The sequence below is a fragment of the Triturus cristatus genome, chromosome 7 (assembly GCF_964204655.1).
Source record: "Triturus cristatus chromosome 7, aTriCri1.1, whole genome shotgun sequence".
NCBI classification, from domain to species: Eukaryota; Metazoa; Chordata; class Amphibia; order Caudata; family Salamandridae; genus Triturus; species Triturus cristatus.
The window spans coordinates 775,235,768-775,262,724 of NC_140590.1; the positions used below are offsets into that span (position 1 = coordinate 775,235,768).

The 26,957-nt window shown below is 46.1% G+C and overlaps 1 protein-coding gene across 2 annotated transcripts in view; it reads right to left on the minus strand.

Annotated features, from left to right (window-relative positions):
- Positions 1 to 229: 229 nt before the first annotated feature.
- The window catches only part of DUS1L (dihydrouridine synthase 1 like), a 228,910-nt gene continuing 202,182 nt past the window's right edge, over positions 230 to 26,957 (minus strand). For both annotated transcript variants that reach the window (XM_085617567.1, XM_085617566.1), the window contains exons 10-14: positions 22,825 to 22,913; positions 5,897 to 6,063; positions 5,508 to 5,545; positions 4,420 to 4,495; positions 230 to 775 (exon numbers count right to left, since the gene is read on the minus strand). In XM_085617567.1, the coding sequence (XP_085473693.1) occupies positions 654 to 775; positions 4,420 to 4,495; positions 5,508 to 5,545; positions 5,897 to 6,063; positions 22,825 to 22,913 (492 nt within the window). In that variant the 3' untranslated portion in view covers positions 230 to 653. The remainder of the gene's footprint in view (positions 776 to 4,419; positions 4,496 to 5,507; positions 5,546 to 5,896; positions 6,064 to 22,824; positions 22,914 to 26,957) is intronic.

The following is a 26,957-nucleotide window of genomic DNA, read 5'->3' on the forward strand; positions in this document are numbered from 1 at the left end:
CAAACTCCTTCGTCGCTGAATTTCTCATTACCATTATGAATGGACCAGAAACGCATTCTGTAGGTGAACTGCAGGTTTGGTTTCAACGGACAACGTAAACTCATTTCATATGGAGAAAGTGCAAAGGTGCCTCACACAGTGCTGCATAGTAGGAACATACAGCTTATCAGCCTTCCCATCAGAGTTATAATTCGGATAAACAGCGAATCTAGTGATTCAAAAACAGACATTTTCAGTGTCATTAAAAAACATTTATTCAATCTCCATCCAACACCGGAGCAGATCGAAATCAACACTCAACCCCCTTGCAAGAACTTCCCGCACCATCAGGTGCAACAATATTAATCCAAGCACCCAGATGACACTGTAAATGCTCATCAACAAGCTGGCACCTGACAGAGGTACAGCTGTTCATGGCAGAATGGCCACACCCTCTATCTGCTGATAGTCCTTTAAAATAGTGCAACAATTTAACTTGCACACCCAAGTTAAAAAGCAACCGGCTATGCTGAGCCTGCCAGTGACTGGCAGATGTGCGTTTTTCCTGTGAGAGCAGCATTTTCCCAGAGGGCAAGTTTGGCACTTCAGATACCCGTAGAATGACGCTGCAGATGGGTCTGTGTATCAGGCACATCAGACTATGGAAAAGTCCTTCAGACTGGGCTGTCAGCAGCAATCTGTAGCCCCTCAGTTTGCTCCTTGGTGCTTTGCTCCATTTGATCCAGTTTCCACTGAAGGGATTTTTCATGTTTGGTTTTAAAAAGTAAGCCATGACCTAATGAGAAAGAGAATGGGGATCAATGAAGCCAATAAGATGCAAAATGGAAAGAAGAAAATAAACTATTAGAAACGAACACGCAGCTCACATCACTGAGAACCACTAACACCCCCACACCCCCAGAGTAAAAAAACAAGGCAAGCATTCTCTGCAGTAGATCCTCCCACTTCAAAGTAAGCCAAATGTGCTACTGCCCTTTCACTAAAAGTCTGAAAAGTACACAACACTGACAAACACAGGTGGTTCTTGTACCTTCAAAGGAAATCACCAAAACAAATGTTATGATCTTCTTACAGGCTACAAAAGCTGTTGCCACCCATTTAATGTGTAGTTAAGTGTACATCACTGTTCTCACAAATGCTAATAAAAGCATAGGTATATAGCTACAAATTCCATATGGGGACATGGCATGATATACTTAGCCTCTTCAAATGGTTCTGTGGCGGAAGGTGTGCAAGTAGTGGAATGTGCTGTTGAACTATCAAACCTTAGGCAATAGTGTTTTTTGGTGAAGTACTGTACACATGAAGACACAAGGAAGAAGTTACTAGGTAACACTCTTTCTAGAGGGTACTCTGTCCAACTGCAGCCTCATCATCTAAGAATAGATACCAAAGCAGTATCTTCCAAAGGTTTAGTCTGTGGAGTGGACTCAAACCAATATATCTTGCAGCACTGAGCAGGCGAAATCGCCTTCCCACCAAACTTGACTGCAAGGGAACTATTGCTTTGTTAATGTATGCACAAAATCCCATGTTGCAGCCTGGAAGATTGCACAGACAGGCGCCCCTTGCACTACTGCAGAGGCGGAGTCCTTGGCCATGGTGAAATGGGCTCTCAGACCCTCAAGATCTATGCAAGAAACAATGTACACCTCAGCAGTATCCTCTTCTGTACAGCCTTTCCTTTTTTTGCTCCCGAAAACCCCACAAAAAACTGATCGCCCAAATCAATGGACCATGGTCTGATCCATGAAAAAACTCAAAGCCCTTATGGGGTCCACCTGATGAAGCCTCTTCACTTTTGAGGGGAGTGGTGGGGGGGGGTCAAAGAATCCAAGTAGAATGATCGGCTGCCAGACGTGGAAGGGAGTCACAACTTTGGTCAAAAATGTCACCCATTTCCTCAACACCAATTTGTCTAAGAATTTGTTGTAGAAGGATCATATTGAAAGCACCAGGTAATTGCAATGAGTAAGACAGTTTCCAGAGTCGGGATGCTAAAACCAATCTGCATATGTTCGAACGCCACCCAAATCAAGATTCCACTAGGGCGTCAAAAACAGTTTAAGAGGTAAAATGCAACAAACTTTTAATAAACCTCATCACAACCGGGGATTTGAATACTGTTGATCGGGCAAAAAAAAAAAAAAAGGCTGACAAAGATGAAAAATAACATTTCGGAGTGCCTACCTCAAGGCCTTGTGGGGCTAAAAACTCAACACGCAAAAGGATGCCCAGCATCTTCACTTGTACGGGATTAGACTCCAAGGCAGCACACCAGGTTACGAACTTATCTCAGCCCTCAGCGTAAGTGGATTTACAGGACTTCAGATGGGGGAATAAAATGAAATAGTTTGCTGGCATACATTGAGATGTAGGTTGCGGAGGTTCAGGTGAGATTCCTACCCTGTTGCTGAGACAGCAGTAACTCCCAAAACTGTTGGCAATAGGAATTTAATGGTGGCGAACAATTCTAGCCAGGGCTATCTCCATCGGCTGAATACACCTTGTACTTCTTTGGGTTGCAGATGCCACTTGACATCTATCATACAATGTCTGCTCAATGTGTCCAGTCTGGCCTTGTTATGCTGCTTCAACCACAAGCTAAAGGCCCCAGAAACCCAATGCACCCTGCTTGTTGCAGTGTCACATGGCGGTAGTGTTGCTTGTGAGAAACTGCACTAGCCTCCCGTTGATAGATGTCAGAAAAGATTTCAGAACCAAATGGATGGCCCAGAGTTCCAGTAGGTTCATGTGAAGCTGGCCCTTGCTGCAGACGGGTAGCATCTGATCTTCACATTCTCTAGATGACTTCCTCAACCCAGGGGCGTCCATTACCAGTGCCAGTTCTGGATGGGGGGGATGGGAATAGAGCAACCTGCCGCAGAACACATAGTCAGCGATCAGCCACCACTTCAAATCCTAGGCTGGCTGGCTGGGGCCAGAAAAATAGCCTTGAAGCAGGGCCCACTGGGATTTCAGAATCAACTGCAGGGCCCACATGGGCAACCTCGCATACTGGGCAAGGAGGATGCACAAGTCTAAAGGCCAAGAAGCCTCAGAGTACCCTCACCAGTATCAAGACCAAAATACTGAGATCCAAGCCTGAATGTCCTGGACTCGCTGCACGGAAGGAAAGGCATTGAATGCATCACTGCCTATAGGCTAGCCCCCTGGAGTAGTCCCTACAACTGATGGGGAAACAGCTTTGTAGGAGTCAGCAGGCAGGGGACACGCTTTGGCCCCACTATTCTTAAACAGTTCCAGTGACGAATCCCCGTCTCTCTGAAGAAACAAACAGAGCATGCCCAGCAGTAAAGCCTGTACATCGCCTGAAAATCTAGCGGACCTCATTCATGCAGTTGTAACAACTGCCCTGCCAATAAAGGTATCTAAGCAGGTCTATGTCGCCTGATCGTGCACCAGAGTCGTTACAGGCCTAGTAAAAGGTCTCATTGGGACAGAAGGCATTGGGAAAGGGCCGCCCGCCAGAGGTATCCTGACTGAAGGCGCTTGCAGTTTTGTGGTATGGAAAGAAAGGAACTGATGTCAGAGCACTGGGGTAGAGCTTATAGGTGGCACTTTTCCATGTCACTTCCACTATGGTATTAAATCAGTGAGGAGTCACACAACAACACCTATTAGCGAGTGGGGTACTGCTATAAACTTTAGCAGGCCCAGTCTGGTACCTGTGGATATTCGAAGGGAAGGAATCTGCTGTTAGAAGTATGCAAAAGAAGTGGTGTGAATAAAAAGGATGTTGCATCTCTGGTGAAAAGATATTGGAGAAGGAATGAACGGTTGTCAATGCGGTGCCAACCTCTGGGCTTTGGTGCTGTGTTGAGAGAGATGGAAAAGTCTGTCTTGTGGGTTCCTCTGGTGCTGAACAAGTTCTGAATGTGTCTGGCCGAAACTGTCCGATTCAGCCCGCACATACGTTTTCTGTTTGTGTACAGACGAAATGGGTGGCGCAGGTACTGAGCTTGTGTGGAAATAAATGAAGGGGTTATGGAGTTCCGAGGTGGAAGCAGAGGAATTGTGGTGGGATGAGTGGAAAAAAAATTCACACTAACAGCAAGCAGGTCATGACATTTTGAAGATCAATGAAAGCTAAAGGGTTTGTGGGATTAGAAAGGAGTAGCAGATAGGCAGAAGTATTGGTAGAGGTGTGATAAGCAGTAACGCATGCATATGATGGTTGTAGAGGATTGGAGTGAGTCAGTGGAGGAGGTAAAAGATTATGGTAAAGCCAGTGGTGGAGATACAAAGGCTGTGCAAATGCACTAATGGATGAACAGAATGTCTAAGCCTTTGGAGGGGGAGAATATAGAACGCACAGGGCTTCTGACAGTCAGTGATGGAAATAATAAATGACTGTGCATCAAGAGTCTCAGTAGTCAATAAGACGAATGCGTTCACCTGGACAATCGGCCATTTCTTTGAAAGCTTTTTTCTTACAGCATCCTCTGCACAGGTGGAAAACACACCGAATTCCCTGGAAATGCATAAAACCAATTAGTGTTCCATTCATAGGAAAAAATGAGAGCTCCTTGGACTTGTCTGCAAAATGGGTAATTTCTGATGAACCACTAAAATGGTGAAGAGACGTTAACAGTTGCTATCTATGAACAAAGTAACAAAGCCATGATGAAAAAGCATGCGACAATAGAAAGATCGCTTATCAAGGGTGAAAAGGAAGGAATGAGACAATCCCTTTGCCCACTCCCCCACCCCGGCCGCCACATTCTGTTATGTTCAGACTACTCTTAACCAATACAATCATTATCTGTGAAAGTGCAATGGTCATCAGAATGGAGAGACACAGTAGGGACGTTAATCCAGAAACAAAAAACCAAAGATGGAACAAAAAGTGCTGGAAGGTCACTGAGCGGCCTAATACTTGTCATCAAGCCCTAAGTGTATGCGCCTGCAGTTGAAGAATGTCTGAAGAGACAATGATGGGATGAACTGCCCTCCAAACTCTTAACTATCGATTTGTACTCAGATGAATGGGGGAGTGGAATGTATTTGTACTTTAGTACTGCAACGTTCAGTTTCAGTGTTCTTTGAAAACATGGTGCATCATGGGAGAAAAAGACTTGCATACAACAGGAAAGAGATTGTGAGAGCACTACATAGGACAGGCTGTGTTGGGGTTCAAATGTCACACATAACACAGAAACACTTTGTAAATGTAATACTTTAAATAAAATCAGATAAGTGAATTACTGTCTAGAATAAACTGTTTGGGCACTCTGTAATTTAGTTCCCATGGTCACTTGCCCTTTCTTTGTACGTACACACCTGCACAGCTTTTAACTTGCCATTGCCATATTTGAGCACCGAACACTTTTCTGCATTTGTATTCAATTAATGATAGCAATTAAAACACTAGACTTGTATAAACATTTGTGAGCTGTTGTGACACGGTAATTCAAAACAATGCAGCTTTAAAGAAAGGAGGTACAAAAAGCAACATACTCTTTACAGACAGAAGGCTCACTCACCTTTGGGTTTCCGCATTGTTCACATTTTACATATTTTGCTGAAAGCAAAAAAATAAACATGTTTATTAGTCTACTGAAAATTCAGACAGTGTCAGGTCCAAATGCTGACAATTCCCTAAATTCACAACAACAAAAATCCTCCCAATAAAAGGCATCTTGCCAAACCACAATCCATCTCAGACCAGAAAATACAAAGACCCATTCCTCAACACGAAATCTGTCATCCAAATCTACCAAGGATATCCATCCTCCTCTTCAATTGAAAATAAAAAATAAAAAACCTGATCATATTAGCCTGTTTAGAGTGTCCCACTGACCCATCTACTCTGCCTCTCAAAGTCCAAGACCACTGTGCTTTCCCTTAAATGGCAGATTTTATTCTCACATACGTTTCAGGGAGGCATTAAAGGTCTTGTGAGGGTTCCGGAGCCTCTTCTTCTGCTTGTTCTTGGAGAGGAGCTCTGTGGGTGGTTGGTCCTCGTCTTCCAGTGCCCGCTTCACCCGCACTGCATTCTCTGGGCCATGGACACCATTCTCCATCTTCTGCTCTTTGGGCCTGTAATAGTAATGTTAAAGGGTTTCCAAAGTCTTTCCACAGAGCCTCCCTACAAATCCCAGTGAAGGATAATGTATAATCTGATCTCAGTTGCCCTGTTTATATACATATTTTTTTATTTTGTCATGTGAACATGTACCAATGTAAAGTGCTCCGAAAGCCTTGAGTCTAGCCTGCGCTATATAAAACTCTTCAATACATACATAAATAAAATAAATATACATAAGGCAAGCATAATTGCATACTAAGCTACACACGCCTTTAAAATAATATTATGGAATAAAACCAAGGCTAGTGGAAATCTGCCTGCAGTAGGTGCGCTGGGGGACTGGGGTGGGTTGGGAAAAAAATTATACAGCAAGGCTGACTAAATTATGTCGCAAAATAGGCAAATTATGCAGCATAATGTGGCACATTTTGCGATAGTATTACATCACTATTGTCATTTTTAAACATGGTTACTATCTGAGCAATGATTTCACTTTATTAGTACCAGTTTAACTCCCAATTAGAACAATAAGCAATCGAAAGATGACCAGTCAACTTTTGCAGAGGACTTTTTACAGCATGGGGAAACATCTCGCCATGTTTTTAGTAATTTTTTTATCCTTTTGCACTCGAAATTTTTGTTTTCTTAAAATCTGCAGATAATGCACATGGATTATGTGGCAAATGCATCATTATGAGGAAATCGACCAATAATTGCATAATTCCAGTGGGCCTGAATAAAACCTACTTTCTCTCAGTGTCATTTTCCAGCTATCCTATTAAAAGAACCAGAGTGCAGGATAAATGGCCTTGGCTTCTTTCCTCTGCAGCGCATTGCAATCTAAACCAAAAAGGTTGAGTTTTAAGGTTAAACCCCTAAAGATGGAGAAGTTATAAGCACCACTGTTGAAAATCTGATATAGTCCACCCATGGGCGACTGGTGTTAATAGGCACCCAGAGGGGCGAGACAAGAAGAAAAACAAGCATTTGCAATGCAATCAGTCTTGCCTTTAGGAACTTATATGTTTTTAGCTATGCACCACATTAGCCTGGGTGATGAAACATCAACGGTTCTTTAACATGGAGGGAAAGTAAGAACCAAACTGCGTGACACGCCAGGTATGGGAACACACGGAGCGAAATTTGGCTTTCAGCGTGAAATGGTATAGTCCAAAGCTCTGTTTTTACTAATAAAATCAGGGCCTTTGGTAGTCCTATCACTGAAAATACAAGAATTGAAAAAAATATGATTGTCTATGGGTGCTAGTGGAAAACTATTTCTATTGACTGGAATCTAGAGAATGCTAAAGTGATTCTGGTATTTTACTGACCTCTGCTGGTCGTTTTCTATCAAGACAGTTGACCAGAAAAAAAGTCCCTAAGCGGAAGCAGAGAAGTCCGAGGGCTGATCTTCAGAGCCCACAAAGTACATACACATATCAGTATATAATAAGTATATACTAAAGTATATACAAGAGGTCGCGATTGCTCGACCTAAAAATGCAAGAAGCTGAAAAGAAATAACTACTTGCTGCTCTCGCACTTATAAAGGGGCAGCTCTGATGAACTTTGCAGACGTCCTGATGTGCATGTGCCTGCCGGGAAAAGTTTTCTTTGCCCTGGAGGGACAAGCTGAAGCAGTGACATCATGGCAGAGGATGCGCCCATTAGAATGCCATGCATAAGGTTGCTTTTAGGGCTCTTACACAATGACCATGGGAGGCGTTCCAAGAGCTCCATTCATTTCAATGGCAAGGGCGGGACAGGCTGATAGGGAGAATGTGGTAGTGGGTGGTAACATGTTAATAGCCATCACGAGATGGGGCGGGCTGTAGGAGGGGAGCAGCTGGCTGCTCTCCTCGTTCCTCTCTTGTCATGTGCTTTCACTTTTGTAAGCATTATGTAGTAAAAGCAGTGCCGGAGCCCTTTCTCAAAGGTATTGGTACATATTATACAAGCACCCCGCTATATTCCACAAGGTCAAATATTTTTAGGCCAAGGAGGTTAAACGATTTCCCCAGAATCACAGCATATAGAGCTAGCGCCGAGACTCCAACAGTGCCTAGTAGTAGATGTGTCCACTCAGGTTTGACAACAAGGCACAGATAACGGCCCGGGCCGTGGTCAGGGGCTGCTCGACGGCTCCTGGTGCACACGCTGCTTTCTTTAAACTAGTCAATGTTTCAGTGTGAATGTACAGAGAGATGTTCCTTCAGAGCCTGGATGGGGTTTATGTTTACCTGACAGTGCTGCAACGCCTGAGCACAGCATACAAGAACCCTGCTCTGCACATGGTGCGTGGGCAGCCTGAATACTGCACCAGCACATGTTATGTAGCCGCTACAAGAAAAAGTTTATTTTTTAATGAGCCGAGGCGTTTCACCCAAGTACATCAGAATTATTATAACACTGCATTGAGTGGCATTTACCAAAAGTGAAAGTTGCTAAATATAAAATTACTAGAAACATCCGCCTCCTCCTAGCAACAATGCCAATTAATGAACTAAGAAGCAAGTCAGTGGCCATGGGCATTATGAATTAGCTTTAACATACACCATTTGCCCTATCTCTTTCTTTTAAACTTTTCTGAGGAGGAGAACCTCCCCAATCACCTTCATGTCAGTCGGGCTCACTAGCTACGTCAAAGTCAACCTCGCCCCTAACTTTTATGACTCACCACTTTGAAAAGTCACCAGCCACCACACTCACAAATATAAGGGCCCAGTTCCAACGTCCATAAAAAACAATTTGCAGTGTATCAACCACCACATGCACTGGAGTTGCACATTCAATCCTGACTCTCCACCAGCGCACAGAGTATTAGTTATATTTTCCCTTTAAAGCAAATGGTTTTGAAGCTCCCTTCACAAACCCCCTATCACCATGCCCTAAAAAGTAGTACAGATGCACCCACATGCCACCGTCAAAAGCAGGAACACCCACCATCCATCCACATCTCTATTTGACAGTAGAGAAATGCATAAGCACTTTTTACAATCCTTGCAAAGCAAAATCAAAGGGGTATCAATACAAGCCCAAGGTAAACCTCTAGAGCCAAAATTCAACACACCCGAGTAAAATGTGTTCACCATCACTAAAGTGGGAAGCACAAAGTCCACAAGTCCATGTAGCTAGGTCGGCGGTCATTTAATTTCTGTAGATTATAGTAGTTTTAGTGCTCACCAGCATCTAGAGATTGTTTGCTTTACTTTGCTCTAAGCAAGTGGCTTAAGCCGATTTTTCACCTGCTTCCACACCTACCAGATCATGCTTTTGTGCAAACAGCTATAAAAGACAAAAGTCATACTACTAGTGAAAGGTTGCTGAAAAGCCACATTGCACAGTTCGGAAAAGAACAGCACATTACCAGTGTACTCATTTGGAGAAAAAATGTACAGATTAACATTCAGTGAGTGTAGTTACCTACTATCGTTTTGTATTGTAATGTCATTTATATAGCACTTACTACCCCTGACACGGCGTCAAAGTGCTTTTTCGTCGAGCAGCATGCGACTCCGGAACCCAAAAAGGTATAGTGACTAATTAGTATAGTGAAATATGAAATTAATTTGAGCGATCGGTATGTTAGTCTGTTATATGGATTGTTAAGGAAAGTGGAGGGATAGAAGAGGAAAAGGTTTGCATTTATATAGCGTCTGCTACCCCTGATGAGGTGTTGCAGCATTTTTCGAGGAGTAGCAGGCTACTCTGGAACCCAAAAAGGATTAGTGGTGAATTAGTTAAGGAAAATATGAAATAATTAGATAATTAGATTTAGGCGGTGGACATGTTTGTCTGTTATTTGGATTGTAAAATGAATAGTGGAGGGATAGAAGAAGGAAGGGTCTAGAAAGTATTGGGTTTGGTTTGCTTTTTTTTTTTTAGTTCAAAGTAATAGGAGGGGGGTTGAGATGCGTAAAGGGGAGGTGGAGGGGGAAAAGTCAGAGGGAAGGGTTTAGAAAGGCTTGTTTGGAATATCTGAATAGCAAAACAGGAATGAGATGATGCAAGGAGGGGTAGAGGGAAGAGTCAAGAAAAGGTTATTTTGGGGATCATAGTAGTGGTATGGGGTTTGGGATAAAAGATTGGAGGTAGAGGATATATTGATAGAGGAATAGGGTGAGAAATAGGGTCGTGCAATGGAAAGAGTAGTAGAATGAGGTTTGAGATGAGTAGAGGTAGAGGATATATTCAGACATGTATAGGATGAGAAATAGGGTAGTGCATTGGAAAGAGTAGTAGAATGAGGTTTGAGCTGAGTCAGACCATTGAGGTACTGGATATATTAAGAGAGGTATAGGGTGAGATATAGGGTAGTGCATTGGATATGCTAAAGTAGAAGCAAAGTAATAAATATAAAGATACATTAGTACATGGAAGGTATATATGCATAAGGAAGGTGATATATGTAGATTAAAGTTGCATTTAATGAAATCGGACTTTCAAGTGTTGCTGTACTTTAAATTATTTGTTTGTAATTCAATAGTGAAGCAATTGTAGATAAATAGTTATGAGGAACTATTTACTTATTTATGCAGTCATTGTATACATGTTAAACATAGAATAATGTAACTATAAGTAATATGTACATTTGTTAAGCAGAACTAATGAATAGCTTCAAAAACAATTATTATACACATTTATATAAAGCATTACACATATGTAGGTACACATCTATAGTCCAAATAAATGCTTATATACACAGGGATATGCTGCATATGTATGTTTGAGTATGGTGGTTATGTGGGGAAGAGCCAATTCTTGAGTAGTCTTCCGAAGATGAGGTGGTGATCTGTGGATCTTATGTTTGGAGGTAAAGAGTTCTATTGTTCGGGTGCTTGAACAGAGAAGGATGTGCCACCTATCTTTTTTTATTTTTAGTAGGATTTTGAGGCAAGGTGCTACTCTAGAGTAGACGTTCATTTATTGAATGTATTTTGTGATTTTATTTCTGATGAAGAGCATTCCTGTTCCATGTATTGCTTTGTGGGTGATACAAAGCAGATTGAACATGGTTTGTCTCGCAACTGGTAACCAAATTCGGCACCAGGAAACCCTTCTTGGGTAGTTAAGGAATTAATAATGATTCTTCTTACTGGTGTGGCAGCAGAGCATGTTAGAATTTTCTTCAAGGTCTGTGGAGGACAAAGGGCAAAGGAGTCCCACATGTCTGCTTTGGCTGTGTAATGATTTGCCAGTTTGTCGGAAATCTTGAGTAATGGGATGAGCTCCTTCTAGGCAATTTGGTTTGCGAAATCCAGTGAGAGTTTGATAGAATTCTTTATTGGCACGTTTAGCATTTTGAATTCTATCTGAATAGTATCTTTTTGTTTTTTTGAAAGCCTACTTTTATAATCTGTTAAGTTTCTGTAGGCAAAGTTTGTCTTGATTGGTGTTTGTTGCACGTTGCAGCTTTCTAATTTGTTGTTTTATCTCTTTTAGCTCTGTATTTCTCCAAGGTGCCTGTATTCTTTTGTTCTGTTGTGTCGTTTATAGTGGTATTAGGATATCAAAATCTCCCTGAAGCGACTAATATAATTTTTTTATGGAATTTATTGTGTCTCGATCTGTACTGGATGTTAGCTGTGTTTAAGAGTTCAAAATTGAGTTAGTTCCACGTTTGATAGGTGGATACATGTAAGGTGGTTTTAGGTGTGTCGCTTAGTGTTGTTTTATGTTGGAAAGCAAGCAAATGGTAGTCTGACCATGTGAATGTAGTCATTGTTTGAAAGGCAACTAGTTGTGCATTTGAACAAATAACATCCAGGATGTGTCCTGCAATGTGTGTGGGTTTGTGGACGATCTGATGCAGGTTCAGTGCGTCTAGGCCAGTAATGATGGTTTTTGGATGGGGCATATTGGGTTTGTCAAACTAAATGTTGAGGTCACCCAGAATGCATAGGTTGAAGTGTAGTGTTATAAGGGTTCAAACTGTGTCTACAAGTGTGTCTGGGAATGTTGCATTGCAAGGTGGAGGTCTATAAAGGAGTAGTAAGTTACAGGAGGAAAACGCTGTGTAGGGTTGCACCTGGTGAAGAAGGCTTCACAACCTTGCATGGAGACGTCATCAGTTTTAGTGATATTTAATGTTTGCCTGAACACAACAGCTAGGCCGCCTCCTTTTTTGCCTATACGATTTTGGGAGATCGTTTGACAGCTTAGAAGAACTGCTTCATGCAAGACTGGAGCCATATCATCAACCAACCATGATTAAGTGATGAAGAGTATGTCAGGTTATGTGTCAGTATGGTCGTAGATGTGATGCTTGTTTTTAGAGAGCGATCAAGCTTTTATTAGTAGGAAGTTTAGAGAATGTGCTTTGATGATGGTGTGACTTTGTTTTGTAGAAGAGTGAGCAGTATTTTGTGGTCTTGTAGCAGGTTTGTCCTTAGTGTTGGTATTAACTGTATGAGGAGAAAAATAGTGTAGCTGTTCTGTATCATGCTTCTTGTCCAGCGGGATAAGAAGGCATTTTGATGGGTCCGAGTGTGTAGGTGGTGGAGATGGTGTTTGAGAGGGAGTTGTTGAACTGTGTTTTGTTTTTGTATGTAGCCTTGTGCAGTAGACATGGTAGCTGTTTGAGGAGAGCAATAGCGTAGCTGCTCTGTAATGTGTTACCTGTCCAGCAGGCTAAGAAGGCATTTTTGATCGGAGTGTGTAGGTGGAGGAGATGGTGGTTGAGAGTGAGTTGTTGAGCTGTGTTGTTTTTGTAGTGTATCCTTGTTGTGCGGTAGACATGGAGAAGCAAAGTTGTGAGGAGTGGCATGTTGCTTATTTTGCTTGCGTGTGTTTAGGGTGGAAGGTGCATGAGTTAGGGATGGAAGATGCATGAGTTAGGGGTGGTGGTGCAGCATGTGGGTCATGTTGTAAGGCTCTAAATTGTCCAATGGATGAGAGGTGGTTAAAAGAGAGTTGCTGAGTTGCTGTATAGGTGTTAGGTGTGGGGGAAGAAAGAAAGCTTGGCATTGGTGTTAGTTCATGGTGGGCATGACTCGTGTAGTCAGGAAGGTGGGATCGGGTGTATGTTTGTAGCTTGTGACGGAAAGTATTATGAGGTATTGTGCGTGAAAGATTTTGTTGTGCTGGTGTGCGTTTTATGTTTTCTTTATGAGGAGTTGTGAAAGGAGGTGCTGATGTATTTGTTTCCTGAGAAGGATATGTATGTAAAATATTGTCGGTGAGTGGAAGTGGTGATGTGTTTGTGAATAGAGTGTATGTGGCGTATTAGAGGGGATGAACTTGAGTTAACAGTGTTTTATGTGATTACTGAAAGAGGTAATAAGTGTGGTGCAGTGGAGTGTAAGTGTTGTGTGATAGTGTTTTTGTAATAGAAAAAAGAGAAGGGTGTTGGTGATGAAAAGATGGAAGGCTGAGTGTAGGTTTGTTATTGACAAAGAGGGGTCTGTTTCGATTAATTAGAGCAGGAGTGTGTGTCTGGATGGGTTATAGTTTATTGTGTGGCTTTGGGTTGTGTTTGTAATGATTGGTTAGTGGTATAGGATAGAGTGGTGTATTGTTTTTAAGTGGTGGTGCAAATGTGTGGTAACTATGGTAGAAGAGTATGTAGTGAAGAAAAAGGTTCTGCTTGCACACATTGCTATGTTAGCATAAGCGTATTAGAAATTTAAAAGCCATTTTGCCACTTGGCTGCTTTTGCACAAAACACGTACGTGCATCTGTTATTGTAAGTTAAACTTCTTGCTTTTCTTCACATGAGAACGGTCTGTTTTTTACATCCCTACACTTACACCGCGACCTTAGTCTGTACACTGTGTGCAGAAGTCTTCAAGGTCAAATAACAATGTATGCTTTTGCTTCAGGTTGATCAGCCCACGCTCGAGACACAACACGCACACAGCTGCAAATATCTGAAACTTGGTTGCCTTTAATATTACATTGCATGCAGGATGCTGGCACTTGGAGAAAACTATTCCATCTACAGACAGCGTTGTTGATCCTGTGATGTGATCTGATTCACCTAAGCTGATCTTGGAGGTACGGGGTTCCCCATTCAAACCTAGAAACCTTTTATTATTATAAAACTAGCTTCTAGCCAGGGGAGGGCGAAACACAAGGCGCTATTAGACCTGTTTCCACTATCATTATAACATGATTTCTCCCTTTGTGTTTTATGGAATTGTAACAATGCAGATTGTTTTATTTCTAATCATTTGCCCGTTTATGTTAGCCAAAATACTGCATCTTAGAGCAAGTAGTTAAAAATAAACATTTTAAACTTTTTCGTGTCTCTGATTACTCACATTGTGGGTTTGTAGGAGAATAAAAACGAAAGAGTGTTCTTGATTCCCACCATTCCCGAGAGTACCCCAAGTCGCTTGTTCTGGGTTGTCTAATCATTGGTAGCTTCGCTGTAGTACGGAGAACGAATGAGACACTGATGCTAATCGGATAGGGGTTCTGGGTACTGAGGTGAGTTTTTTGGTACACCACAATTCACCGAGGTCATGCTTTCCTGTGCATAGCTCTGTGCATGAGCAGAATCCCCGCAACATATATAGGTGTTATAGGTGTAGTTTATTGGGTTTTGTAGTGGGTGTTGAGACGTTGAACTTTGTGTAGGGTTAGTCTGTAGTAAATTAGTGGAGTAAGTTTGCAGTGAGTGTGTTAATCTGGTTATGGATGGGGTAGCGTGGGTGGTGGTGTATGTAATTATGGGCAGCATTTTTGGCCCTAGGCCCGACCAGACTTGACCAGGCTCAAAAAACCTCAAACTGGCAACTGCCCTTGTCCTTTCCGCCCGTAGCTTATCTGTCCGGGCTGAGATGCCTTGACAACCCTGACCAAAAAATAACCCCAGTAATCAGGTGACCCCTTTGGCCAATGGGCACCCTAGCCCTAACAAATCAGAACACTATCCGTAAACCCTATAACCAAAATGACACCAGCCTCTTACAGCCAATCACAGACCTAGTCCAAGCAGCCCATCAGGCATGAAACCCTAAGCCCTACGTTCAATAAAAACCCTAGCCTCAGCCCTAGTCCCAGCAGCTAATAAGGCACGAAGACCTACGCCCAATAGAACCCCTATTCCCAGAAACCAAATTGAAACCCTAAACCAACTCACCAATCAGAACCCTAACCCGAAGCCCTACGTCCAATAAAAACACTGACACCAACCGTAAACCGAATACAAACAACAGATACAGCCACCAATCAGTGCACAAATGTAACATCCAACAGTATCTTATATAAGGGGCGTGTGACCTCAAACACAGCTGCTAGGCAGGAGGCTACTCCTCTAGTCAATCTCCTTGGAGACAGACATGCTCAATCCACGCTCTGGAGTGCCCCAGGTAAGGGCCTAAACCAGGCCTCTAACAATACTGCTTTTCCCACACTTAAACAACTAACTCTCCTAGCCAAAAAAACGAATGTTACATGCACTTTCTAAACACAGCTTAAACTCAAAGTAGATTACAGCAACAGAGCACCCTCTGCTTAATCTCCGAAGTCTAATGTCAATGTGTTCTTTGAGGGAGAGGGGGTTTAATCTTGATTTACTCACTTGCTAAGACAAAAAGAGAGCTGAGAGTGGATTGCTTACACACAGGTCTGAGCACAGATTAGGGAAGAAACCAGGAAGGAAAAGTAAAGCAGTCAAAGGCAGGTAAAAACACAGATCATCAACAGCAAAACCCAGCAACAAACAGGGTAAATTGAGGCCTTCCTGGGCAGGTAAAACAGATAATCAAAACCCCAACCTACCAACAAACAAGGGAAATTGAGCCATTCACGGGCAGAAAAACAGCTGAACATAAAACTACAAGTCCCACAATGCTACAGGTAAAATAGAGCAGTCACGGGCAGAGGAAAATCACTTTTTAAATTATCAAGGAAAAGACAGCACGAAGTCCGTCTCCTTACCACCTCGAGGTCCTTTGTTCACTGGGCTGCAGGGCACAGGGAAGACGGGTCTCAAGATAGAGATGGCGGTCTTGGGGGTCACTCCTCAAACTTTAAGGGGCCTGGGCAGGTGTGGGAGGAGGGCTCAGGGTTGCTTGGAAGCTAGGGAGCCAATAAGCAAGCCCAGGCTGCTGATCAGGGGTCTGCAGGCATGCAAGGACTTTAACCTCTCTTTTATATATTTATTTTTCATAAAAGCACTCAATCATATATTCTGCACAACCAACTCTACTAAACAAGATAATTTCTATTCCTGAAGGACACCTTTACTTCTTACTTATTTTCAGCAAAGCAACAGTAAGCGAAAAAACGAAATCCGTTTCAAGTACATCTCTAAAAATACAAATTAAAGTGAAAACTGGAGGAGGAGCCTAGCGCGCATCCAAGATGGTCGCGTGAGCACAGGGCTCCCCGGACCCTTGCTGCCCCTCGGAATTTATCCTGAGAATATCCTGATGTGGTTTGTGGAATCTGGCAGATGAAGACCGGCTGAGCACGTATCTCTTTTCAGAACTCGAATCGGACCTGGGAATCCTGAGTTGTCGTTGTTCGAACTTTTGGGACCCACCCGACGGAGGTGCCCGGGGCGAAGGTGAACCGTGGAGCCGTGTCGTAATTGAACAACAGCGGCTGCAGTGCGGTGCCAGTGGCCGCTCTACCACTTTCGGTTTCACTTTCGGACTTCAGGGGGCTGGCCTGCGAATGCGATTGATGTGGCGGGGTGTTCCCTTGGCCTCTGCGCGAGGCCTTGTCTCCACCTGCCGCTAGAGTGCCCATCGCCTTGGGTCCACCCGCACCGTTATATTGTGGTCTCTGGTGAGGCGCTGGTCTGCGGTGCCGGTGCCCCTACGACTCTTGATCGGCGGTCCCCTTCGGTGTCCGTGACCACATGGGGGGCAAGGGGGGCCCCGAGGGGCGTAAGACTAAGGCCTCCCTCCGCGGGGGACCGGTCCAGGCCAACAACATGGACCGCTACACTCAGGGCAGAGGGTCCCCTGGAGCGGCCGGCCCCCCCCCCCGGATGCCGTCGGTGGTGGCACGACCGTCTCTCCGGAGCTCTCCCTGCAGGACATCATGGGCGCCATTGATGGCATCAGGGAAACCATCGCCACGCAATACGAGGCCCTGGCCCGTAAAATCGACACGGTGGCGATCGATGTCACCTTAATTCGGGCAGATCTCTCCAAAACAAATGAGAGGGTTCAGGCTCTCGATGTGCGGACCTCCACCCTTGGTACGGATGTGTCGGACCTGCAGGCCGCGCTTGGTGACATTAAGGCGGTCAACGACCAGATGGCCCGGCGGCTGGAGGACTTCGAGGGACGGGCCCGACGCAACAACATCCGTGTCATAGGCGTACCGGAGTCCTCCGACAGCCGCCCGGTTGACCTCCTGGTTGAGGAACTCATCCTCCAACAGTTGGCCCCTGCAGGCCTAAGTAAGTTCTTTGCCGTGGAGCGGGCACATCGAGTTCCGGGCGGTCGGCCACGGCCGGGGGCCCCCCCGAGGCCTATCGTGGCCAAACTGTTCCACTATAGAGACCGAGATGCGATTCTGCAGGCCTCACGGGTCCACGGCCCGGTGCGTCATGAGAACTCATCCATTAACTTTTATCCGGACTTTACCCAACTTGTTCAGAAACAGCGGATGGGATTCCAGGGGGTGAAGCGCCGTCTCCGTGAACTGGGCCTAAAGTACTCTATGCTCTACCCTGCAAAACTCCGAGTGGAACATGAGGACCGGACTGCCTTTTTTGACTCTCCTGTGGCCGTGAGTGACTGGCTGGACTCGTTGCCGGACAGAGGTGACCGTCCCGGGCCCTCTGCAGGCGCCGAAGGTGACGGGTCCCCTTTGGAGTGACTTTTGGTCCTTGATTTTGCCATTTTGCATTGTTCAGCTGGGTTTTACTTCTTTTGTTCATTTTGTCTCACTAGGACCTGTGTGGGGGGCGGGCGGGGACGGGTCCCTTTCCTCCTCCGGGGTCTTTTCGTAGAATGGGGTTAGTAGGGCGACAGGCACACTGCAAGTTGGGGGGGTTTTCAGGCCCGCAGGGGTGCAGGGTGGGGGGAGTTGGATTTGGGGGGGGGGTTGGGGGGAGGGAGGGGTTGTTTTGCTGTGTGTTTTTTGTTTACAGGGCGAGGTATTGATTTTTGTCCAGATACGGGAACTGTGCTACTGACTGGGGGGCCTTTGATCTATTGGAGGGGATGGGGGGGGACGGGTTGAGACTGATGTCATGGAACGTCAATGGGTTGGGGGATCGTATCAAACGGGGTATAGTACTGCAGTATTTGCGTCGTCTTACTCCTGATGTGGTGTTTATCCAGGAGACGCATCTGGTGGGCAATGTCTGTCATGCAATGAACAGGGGGGGATACCGCCTCGTGGCCCATTCTGGTTTCACAACTGGTTCCCGGGGGGCGGGCATTCTCCTGCGATCCTCACTTCCGTTGGATATCACTAGGGTAATCTCGGATGACAGAGGGCGCTATGTGTGTCTGACTGGGAGGTGGGAGGGACAGCCCCTTTCCCTGGTCTCAGTTTATGTCCCCCCGGGCCTCCAGAACTCCACCTTCGCTGACTTGGGTCGAATGCTGCTTGAACTTCCGGATGGTCTTTTGCTTATGGGCGGGGATTTTAATTCGGTGGTTTCGGGTGACCTGGATCGTCACCCACCCAGGGCCCTCCCCGCTGCCCAGGCATGGCTTGGTGGCCTGCTGGAGACCTTCGGCCTGGTAGATAGCTGGAGATTAATGCATCCGACCCAGTGTCAGTACACCTTTCACTCTGGGGCGCATGGGAGTCTTTCTAGGTTAGACTATTTCCTTATGCCCGCGGCACAGACTGGTCGGATTCGGGAGGTTAGGCACCTGGCGCGGGGTATATCCGATCATTCCCCGCTGTGGCTGCTCTTTGACACCGAGACGCGGTCTGCAGGGCGGATTGCTCCCATTAACCCGTGGTACCTGCGAGACCCTATGACTCGCGACAGCCTGGTTAAGGCTATGGACCAATACTTCCTTGAAAACGAGGGGTCGGTGTCGTCCGCAATGTCCCTGTGGGAAGCCTTTAAAACCGTAATCCGCGGACACGCCCTCTCCCAGATAGTGGTGGCTAAGAAGCTCAAGAGTGAGGCAGTGGTGAAGCTGGAGACTGACATTTCGGGGCTAGAGTCGGCCTTGGAGGCGGGTGTCACTCCGGACGGGCTCCATGCCCTCAGCCTGAAACAGTTTGAATACAGGTCTCTTGTCACTGACGCCGCCAAAACGTTGTATAGGGAGCAGCAGGGTCGATTGTATGATGCCGGGGACAAGGCGGGAAAGTTGATTGCGTGGCTGGATAGGAAGGAGAGAGTGAACCGTGTGGTCCCGGAGCTGTGTGTCTCGGATGGAGTGTGTGTGACTGAGCCTGGTGAGATTGTGGAATGTTTCGCTGACCACCTCCGGGCCGTGTACTCCCCGGTGACTGATAGGGATGAAGAAGACTCTCGCCTTCTGCTGAGGGATATTGCTTTGCCCGGCCTGTCTGTCGAAGACCGTGAGCAGCTGGACGCCCCCTTGTCTGTAGATGAAATTGCAACGGCGATTCGGTCCCTTCATTCGGGCAAGGCGATGGGCCCCAACGGGCTGCCTATTGAATTATATAAGTTGCGCCCGGATAAACTCGCGCCCTTCCTCCGTCGTATGTTTCAGGAGTCCCTTGAGGCAGGCTCCCTTCCTGACGACCAACGTCTGGCAACGATAGTCGTGATCCCCAAGGACGGTAAGCCACGAGATCGCTGTGCCTCCTACAGGCCTATTTCGCTGCTAAATGCAGAGCCTAAAATCCTGGCGAAAGTCCTTGCTAATCGTTTGATGAGCGTCATCTGCGATTTGATTCATCCTGATCAATGCGGCTTCATCCCTCACCGTAACACCGCTCTTAACTTGCGGCGTCTTCACGGCGCCCTCGCCAGGGCGGAGTACCTCTCCGAACCAGCCGTGCTGGTTTCTTTAGACGCCACGATGGCCTTTGACACCATCGAGTGGCCATTTCTCTGGGCTGTCTTGACCAAATTCGGCTTTGGGGAGGGATTTCTTGGCTGGGTGAAGCTTCTTTACACGGGACCCATGGCTCAGGTGGTAGTTAATGGGCGGGTCTCTCGGCCCTTCGCTCTCGGTAGGGGTACGAGGCAGGGGTGCCCGCTGTCCCCTCTGCTCTTTGCTCTTGCCTTGGAGCCGCTCGCTGCTTGGCTCCGCTGGGAGCCCTCGATCAGAGGGATCCGGTGGGCCCCGGGCTTCGAGGATCGGGTCTCGTATGCGGACGATATTCTCCTGTATCTCACCTCGCCGCGGCAGTCGCTTAATGTTCTCTTTGATGTTCTGACTTCTTTTGGGAGAAATTCGGGTCTAACGATCAACTGGTCTAAATCCTGTGTCTATCCTATCTCCGGTGACCCTCCTCTCTTGCCGCCTCGGCTTCCGATCCAATTATCTCTGTCCGGCTTTAAATACCTGGGAATATACGTCTCGATGGACCCGGTGGCTCGCTATGAGCAGAATCTCCTGCTTCCACTTCGGCGTTTGAGGGAGGACACGGCTCGGTGGTGTAGGCTGCCCTTGTCCCCGCTGGGTCGGGCAGCACTGTTTAAAATGATGTCCCTTCCCAGATTTCTCTATGCACTTCAGAACTCCTTCGATGTTATTCCTGTGTCCTACTTTCGGGAGGTGGAGAGCCTGCAGAGGAGACTGGTGTGGGACGGACGGGCGCGTATCGCTCTGGCAAAGCTTACTCTCCCCTGGTACGACGGGGGCATCGCGCTTCCCGACATTCGCAGGTATTATTGGGCCTCACAGCTGTCGGCCATTAACCATGCCACGTATGCGCCTGGCTTGAATCCGGCGTATGAGATGGATAAATTCCTGCTTCCCGGCGGGAACTATAACAGGGCACTTTACTCCAGCTCGGCTGGACGGACCCTTACGGGCCCTACTAAGATTGCGGTACGGATCTGGAAGGCGGCCAATGTAGCCTTGGGCTGGAGTGAGCGATTAACATGTGCTACTCCTCTGTTTGCCTCCGACCGCCTGGGAAGCCTCTGGACAACGAAGGGGTTTGAACGTTGGGACACGATTGGTATTAGTAGAGTGGGAGACTTATGGATTAAGGGTGCTGTTAAAACATTCGCGGCGCTCCAGAGCGAATACGAACTTACGGAAAGGGAGTTCTTCCGCTACGCCCAGATTCGGCATGCCCTGCTCTCTGTTTTTGGGGAGGGGACCAATATCCCGGCTTCTTCGCCCCTCGAGGACCGCATACTCGATGGTCATGTCCCCGACAGTACTATTTCATTAATTTATAAAAAACTTATCAATAATCAGGCTGACCTCTTGGTGCGCCTCCGGGAGGCGTGGACGGGGGATGGGGTGGAACTGGACGACGAGGACTGGCAGTCCGCACTGTCGTCCCCCAAGGAAGTGGCCATTCCAGCCCGTCTCCGCCTGGTCCAACTTAAGATTCTCCACCGGGTGTATGTGACGGGTCCCCGTTTGGTCTCGATGGGATTTTCTGAAGACGGGCTCTGTAAGCGGGGATGCGGACTCAGAGCCACCTTTCTCCATATCCTTTGGGAGTGTCGCGAGGTGGCGGAATACTGGCGCCGGGTTCATGTGGTCATGGGACAAGTCACCGGGGTGGTGCTGCTGCCGGAGGTGCGTCGCTGTGTCCTGAATGTGTGGGAGCCCAATGATTATAACGCGGCTCAGACTAGGTGGGCGGCCCTGGGGAACATGATTGCCAAGAGAGATATAGCGCAGCTTTGGGGTTCCCAGCGGCCTCCCACCGTGTCCGTATGGAAGGAGAACATGGACTGGTGCATGTTCAGGGAGAAGACTGTGTATGTGGCTCGTGGCAAACCGGGGGCATGGGGTGGAATCTGGGGGCAATGGAACGCGTATCGTGGGGGTATCTGTATTCCCTCCCTAGTGGACACCGATATTGCCTTGTCCCCCTGACCCTTGATGGTTCCTTGCGACTTTTGGGATAATCGAATATAGACGTTCCTCTCCCGTGACCCCTCCCCCCCCCGACCTATCATTACTCCTTCCTTTTAGTAGCTATTTGAAGGTCAGAAGTAGAGTCCCCCGGATGTAGCCTGCCCCACATTTTTTGCCCTTACGCCTCGCCTTTTGTTTTTATTTGTTATTTATGTTAAACCTATGTATCCTGCTTCCCCAGGACTATCCGGAGTCATGTACGGGGCTGGACCCCGGGAGTCGACTACTGCCTTAACATCTGTATGATCCTTTCCGAATCTAGCGGCCGGCCCTGGTGGTTGTAGGCCCATGCTTGTAATTGATTTATTGTTCAATAAAATTTTCAAAAAAAAAAAAGTGAAAACTAACAAGCATCTTGATCAGTACCATCACTTCTCATTTCACAACAGCTCATGAGCAGTGCAGAGTGAGAATGCTTCGACCGGGCAATATTGTTCCCACACAATTATTAGCAACAATTTTGCAACTCCATGACAGTCAAACCGTACATACATGAAGGTCCAAAACCGAGAAGGCTTGTTATCATAATGCTTATCTTGAATACCCGTACTAATTCATACCAGGCTCGGACACACTCCCCATTAATATGCCCCCTTTTGTATTTCATGGATAGTAAAGTGCTGTCTAGTTCTGCCCATATTCCAGCTCCCTCTCTAGTGCCTGATCTGAGAAACTTGTTACGCTTTCCAAATTTATGTTTTTTGAAGCAAGTATTACTGCTAATTAGATCATCCTCCCCATGGTGGCAACCTACGACTAAACAATGTTTCCAGATGGAAGGGTTTGAGGTGGGGACAATTCTCATCGACTCACCCTGGCCTGACGTAGGGCTGGCAGATCCAGTGGTGTAATGGCAACCCTCCGTGTGGCTGCTCTCCTTTTTTCTGACTGGCCATTTCCTCCTGCAAAAGGCAAACAATAAAGCAGCTAAATGTTTGAAAAACGGACTTGTCTAAGAGCTCACAGACGAGGGAGTACTATATGATCAGAAACCTGGGGACACTAAAGGAAAAGTGACTTGCAATGCATTATGAGGATGCAGCCAGTCAGGTTATGGAGTTCCATAGCTTGAGAGAGCTGATTCATATCTTCCTACTGAGCAGCTGCATTAAAAAATGTTACACATCTGTTGTGCTTCTGCACAGTTTGAACTATTAGGAGTCAGCAGTGAACATGGGCTACGGAAGGAACATGAATATCTGTATCTACAGCTAGTCACTGGTGGTATATTCTAAAGATTTGCATAATTTAAATTACTTGCAGTAATACAACTGAGACTCCTCATCCATTAACATAACAGTGTTAAATAAAATAATATATTAGCTTATTCAATTTTTTTACCTGCATGCCTCAGATAGCAAATTTGATAAGTGCCAATTACTGGTCAACTAAATTCAGATTTTAAAGTACACTTTATCAACTATAATCACCTCAATGAGGAGGATGGTGGGTTGCATGAGGATCGAAACAGATTTTAGAGCTATAGACTTGCAATTACTGGTAAGCAATGTTCTGCTCTTGAACTGGATCTTTTATACATACTTAGGATTGAAATAACTAGAGTATGTAAAACTGGAGAGTCAGAAGTGAGGCTCACATCTTCACCACCACATTCCCCACTCTTGCTTCAAAATTGTAAGGAATGGAAAGGCAGTCTTTTGTAAAAGCATATATGCATCTGCATTGCTGTTGCTTTGTCTATGCCTTACAAAGGGACCACTGCAAGGAGGACCATTATTGTCTCTATTCCTCTGTTTGAGTGAAGCCCAATTCTTCAGTTACATCTTACATTAGCTTTGGAATAAATCAAAGCAATGCATGCACTATTCTACTTTGTAATGCCTTAGTTTGGAAGATGTTGACCTGGCCTTCCTTGTTCAAAGACAATAAATAACTGATTATACTTACTAAATTCTGGGTTCTGTCCAGATATTAGTAAGGACCCCATTTGCTTTTACAAGAAATCTTCAGAATTATCTTGTTCATATGAAGGTTGGTGCAACATTCCCTGGCCAACAATGCTTGTTGCTGTTTACTACACTGGCAAAAGTAAAATCTTATGACAGCTGTCCGTCAGGAAACAAGCATTACATTGGCCTTATTTAAGGGTTCAAGGGGATGATCTATGTTAAATGGAAATGTGAGGAGCTCCAAATCAGGGGCTGATTTGTGAATGGAATTAAATGACCTCAGCATTTTTTCTATGAACGTTTACATAAACATAAGGATAAGACTGCATACAGCATCTGGAAACTGCTGTCAGGTAGAAAATGCTTTATTCCAAATTCTTCCAATTGCAATCTCTTAGGTCTTGGTGAGGTAGTGCAAACACAAAATAAACCTATTCCATTTTCTTGTGTATGTGTTCCAAGAAAATGTTGTTCACGCAGCATATTCTACAATTGCCATGCCTGAATTCCATGAATTAATTTAGTAGACGAGCTACCTAATTTATTAATACTCGGCTACTATTGTAAAGCGCCCATTTCCCCCTCATTTACATACTTCTTGTTCAGAGATATGGCTGCCAAAAGTCACAATTTTTGCAACACCAGAATAATCTTTGAAGGAGTATCATCTAGAAGGTTTCTTCTAGAAAGAGACCTCAGAACTGCTGTTTAAGACCATAAGAACAAGTTAGTTACTTACCATTGGCAATGATGTATCTGTAAGAGACACGCGTAGTTATAGATTCCTTACCTTAGAAATACACCCAGGTGTCGGACTGAATCCGTAGAAATTTTTTCCTAGCAGTACCCCTGCGCGTCGGTAGGTGGTGTCGCCCGACTTCACGTTTGTAGTCAGCATCGTGGTCGCCGGGATGACGTCGAGGTGTGTACTTAGACGCTGCCCCAGCGCACCGACGTCTGTTCTGACACGACTTTCCACGCCAGAAGTGCAGAGCCATGGAAGACACCGACTACTGGTACATAAAACTAGGGCCCTAGAAGGGAGTCCCTATCCCTAGAAGTCAGTTCGCAGAATGGGGAGGATTGGTGGGGTGGTAAGGAATCTATAAATACATACGTCTCTTACAGATACATCGTTACCAAAGGTAAGCAACTTGTTCATCTGAAAGAGACTGTAGTTATAGAATCCTTACCTTAGAAAAAAAAAACCAGCAATGCCAACCCCGGAGGTGGGTCTGCGAACTAAGTTCACACAGGAAGTCCTGGAGAACAGAACCTAATAGTGTGCAAGGATGCCCACATGGCCGCCTGACAGATGTCAAGTAAGGGAACTCCACGTCCCAAAGCAGTAGTGGTTGCCATCGCTCTTGTAGAGTGAGAGCGCAGTTCCACTGGAGGTTCCTTTTTAGCCAAAGAATAGCAGATCTTAATGCAAAGGACAACCTATCGAGAGATGGAATGTTTGTGCACTGCACGACCTTTATTAGCGCCCACATAACCCACGAAGAGTTGATCGTCCAACTGGAAGTCTTTTGTGCGGTCAAGGTAGGAAGACAGCACACACTTTGGATTCAGACTGTGGAGTCGCTCCTCCTCTTTGGAAGGGTGCGGAGGTGGGAAGAAGGTGGGCAATGGATGGTCTGACCTATGTGGAAGGAAGTAACCACTTTGGGCAGAATGGAGGGCCCAGCACGGATGACTACTATGTCCGGATGGACAGCAAGAAAGGGAGGTTTGGAAGATAAAGCCTGAAGCTCACTCATCCTGCGAGCAGAGGTGATGGCCAGCAAGAACGCAGTCTTTAAAGTAAGGAGACGAAGAGGACAATTATGTAGTGGCTCAAAGGGAGCACACAAACTTAGTGAGCACAAGGTTCAAGTCCTACTGGGGCATTACGAAAGGAGGAGGAAAGAGAGGAGTAATGCCCTTCAGAAACCTGTTAACAATCTGGCACTTGAAAAGAGAAGGCTGGCTGATCAGGAAGGCGAAGAAAGGCCGAAATGGCCTTTTAGAGTGCCCAGAGCAAAGTCCTGCTGGGCCAAAGAAAGAAGGAAGAGGAGAACCTCTGAAAGAGAGGCAGAGGTAGGATCCACAGCCTTTGCTGTGCACCATGCCACAAATTTGCTCCATCTATAGGCATATACTGTTTTGGTGGAGGGGCACGTGGCTGCCAAGATAGCGTTACAGACTTCGGGAGGAAGGTCGAAAGCTGTCAGCTGTTGTCGCTCAATCTCCACGTAAGGAGGTGGAGGCTGGACAGGTTCGGATGGAGGACCGTCCCCTGCTGCTGCGACAGAAGATCCTCTGGAGGATCGATGGCCATGCTCAAGAGTTCGGTTAACAGACTTTTCGTGCCCAGTCCAGAGCCACAAGAATGACTTGGGCCCGATCGTGCTTGATCTTCTTCAGCACTCTGGGCAGAAATGGTACATGCAGAAAGATGTACAGGAGGCCGCAATTCCACTCTTGATGAAAGGCATTGCCGAGCAAGTGCCGCCTTGCAAACTTCAACATATGGTGGCGCATAGATCTAACCAAGGCTCTCCCCACTGCTGAAAGAGACTTAGCACCACCTCCGAGTGAAGACGCCATTCGTGGTCCATCATGCACTGGCGGCTGAGTTTGTCCGCCCTGGCGTTCAGGGAACTTGCCAGGTGTTGAATCACCAGGGATATACCCTGATGTTCCAGCCATGTCCAAAGGCGAAGAGCCTCTTGACATGAGGTCCACGACCCCACCCCTTTTGTTGCCTTACCACATGAACACCTGCACTACTCCTCCTTTGACAGAAAGAAGGAATGCATTCAGTGCCAGACGAATCGGCCGGAGCTTGGGAAGATTGATGTGGAACCCTGACTCCGCGTTGGAGACCGGAGGCCTCTGATATCCGCCTCTCCCAAGTAGCTGCCCCATTCTGGGAGTGCTGCATCTGTCACCATGGTTGGGGAAGGGAGAGGGATCTGCCGTTGACCCAATTGTGGTTTGTGAGGCACCACTGCAAGCGACTTGCAGTCCCTTTCGAGATCTGGACGACAT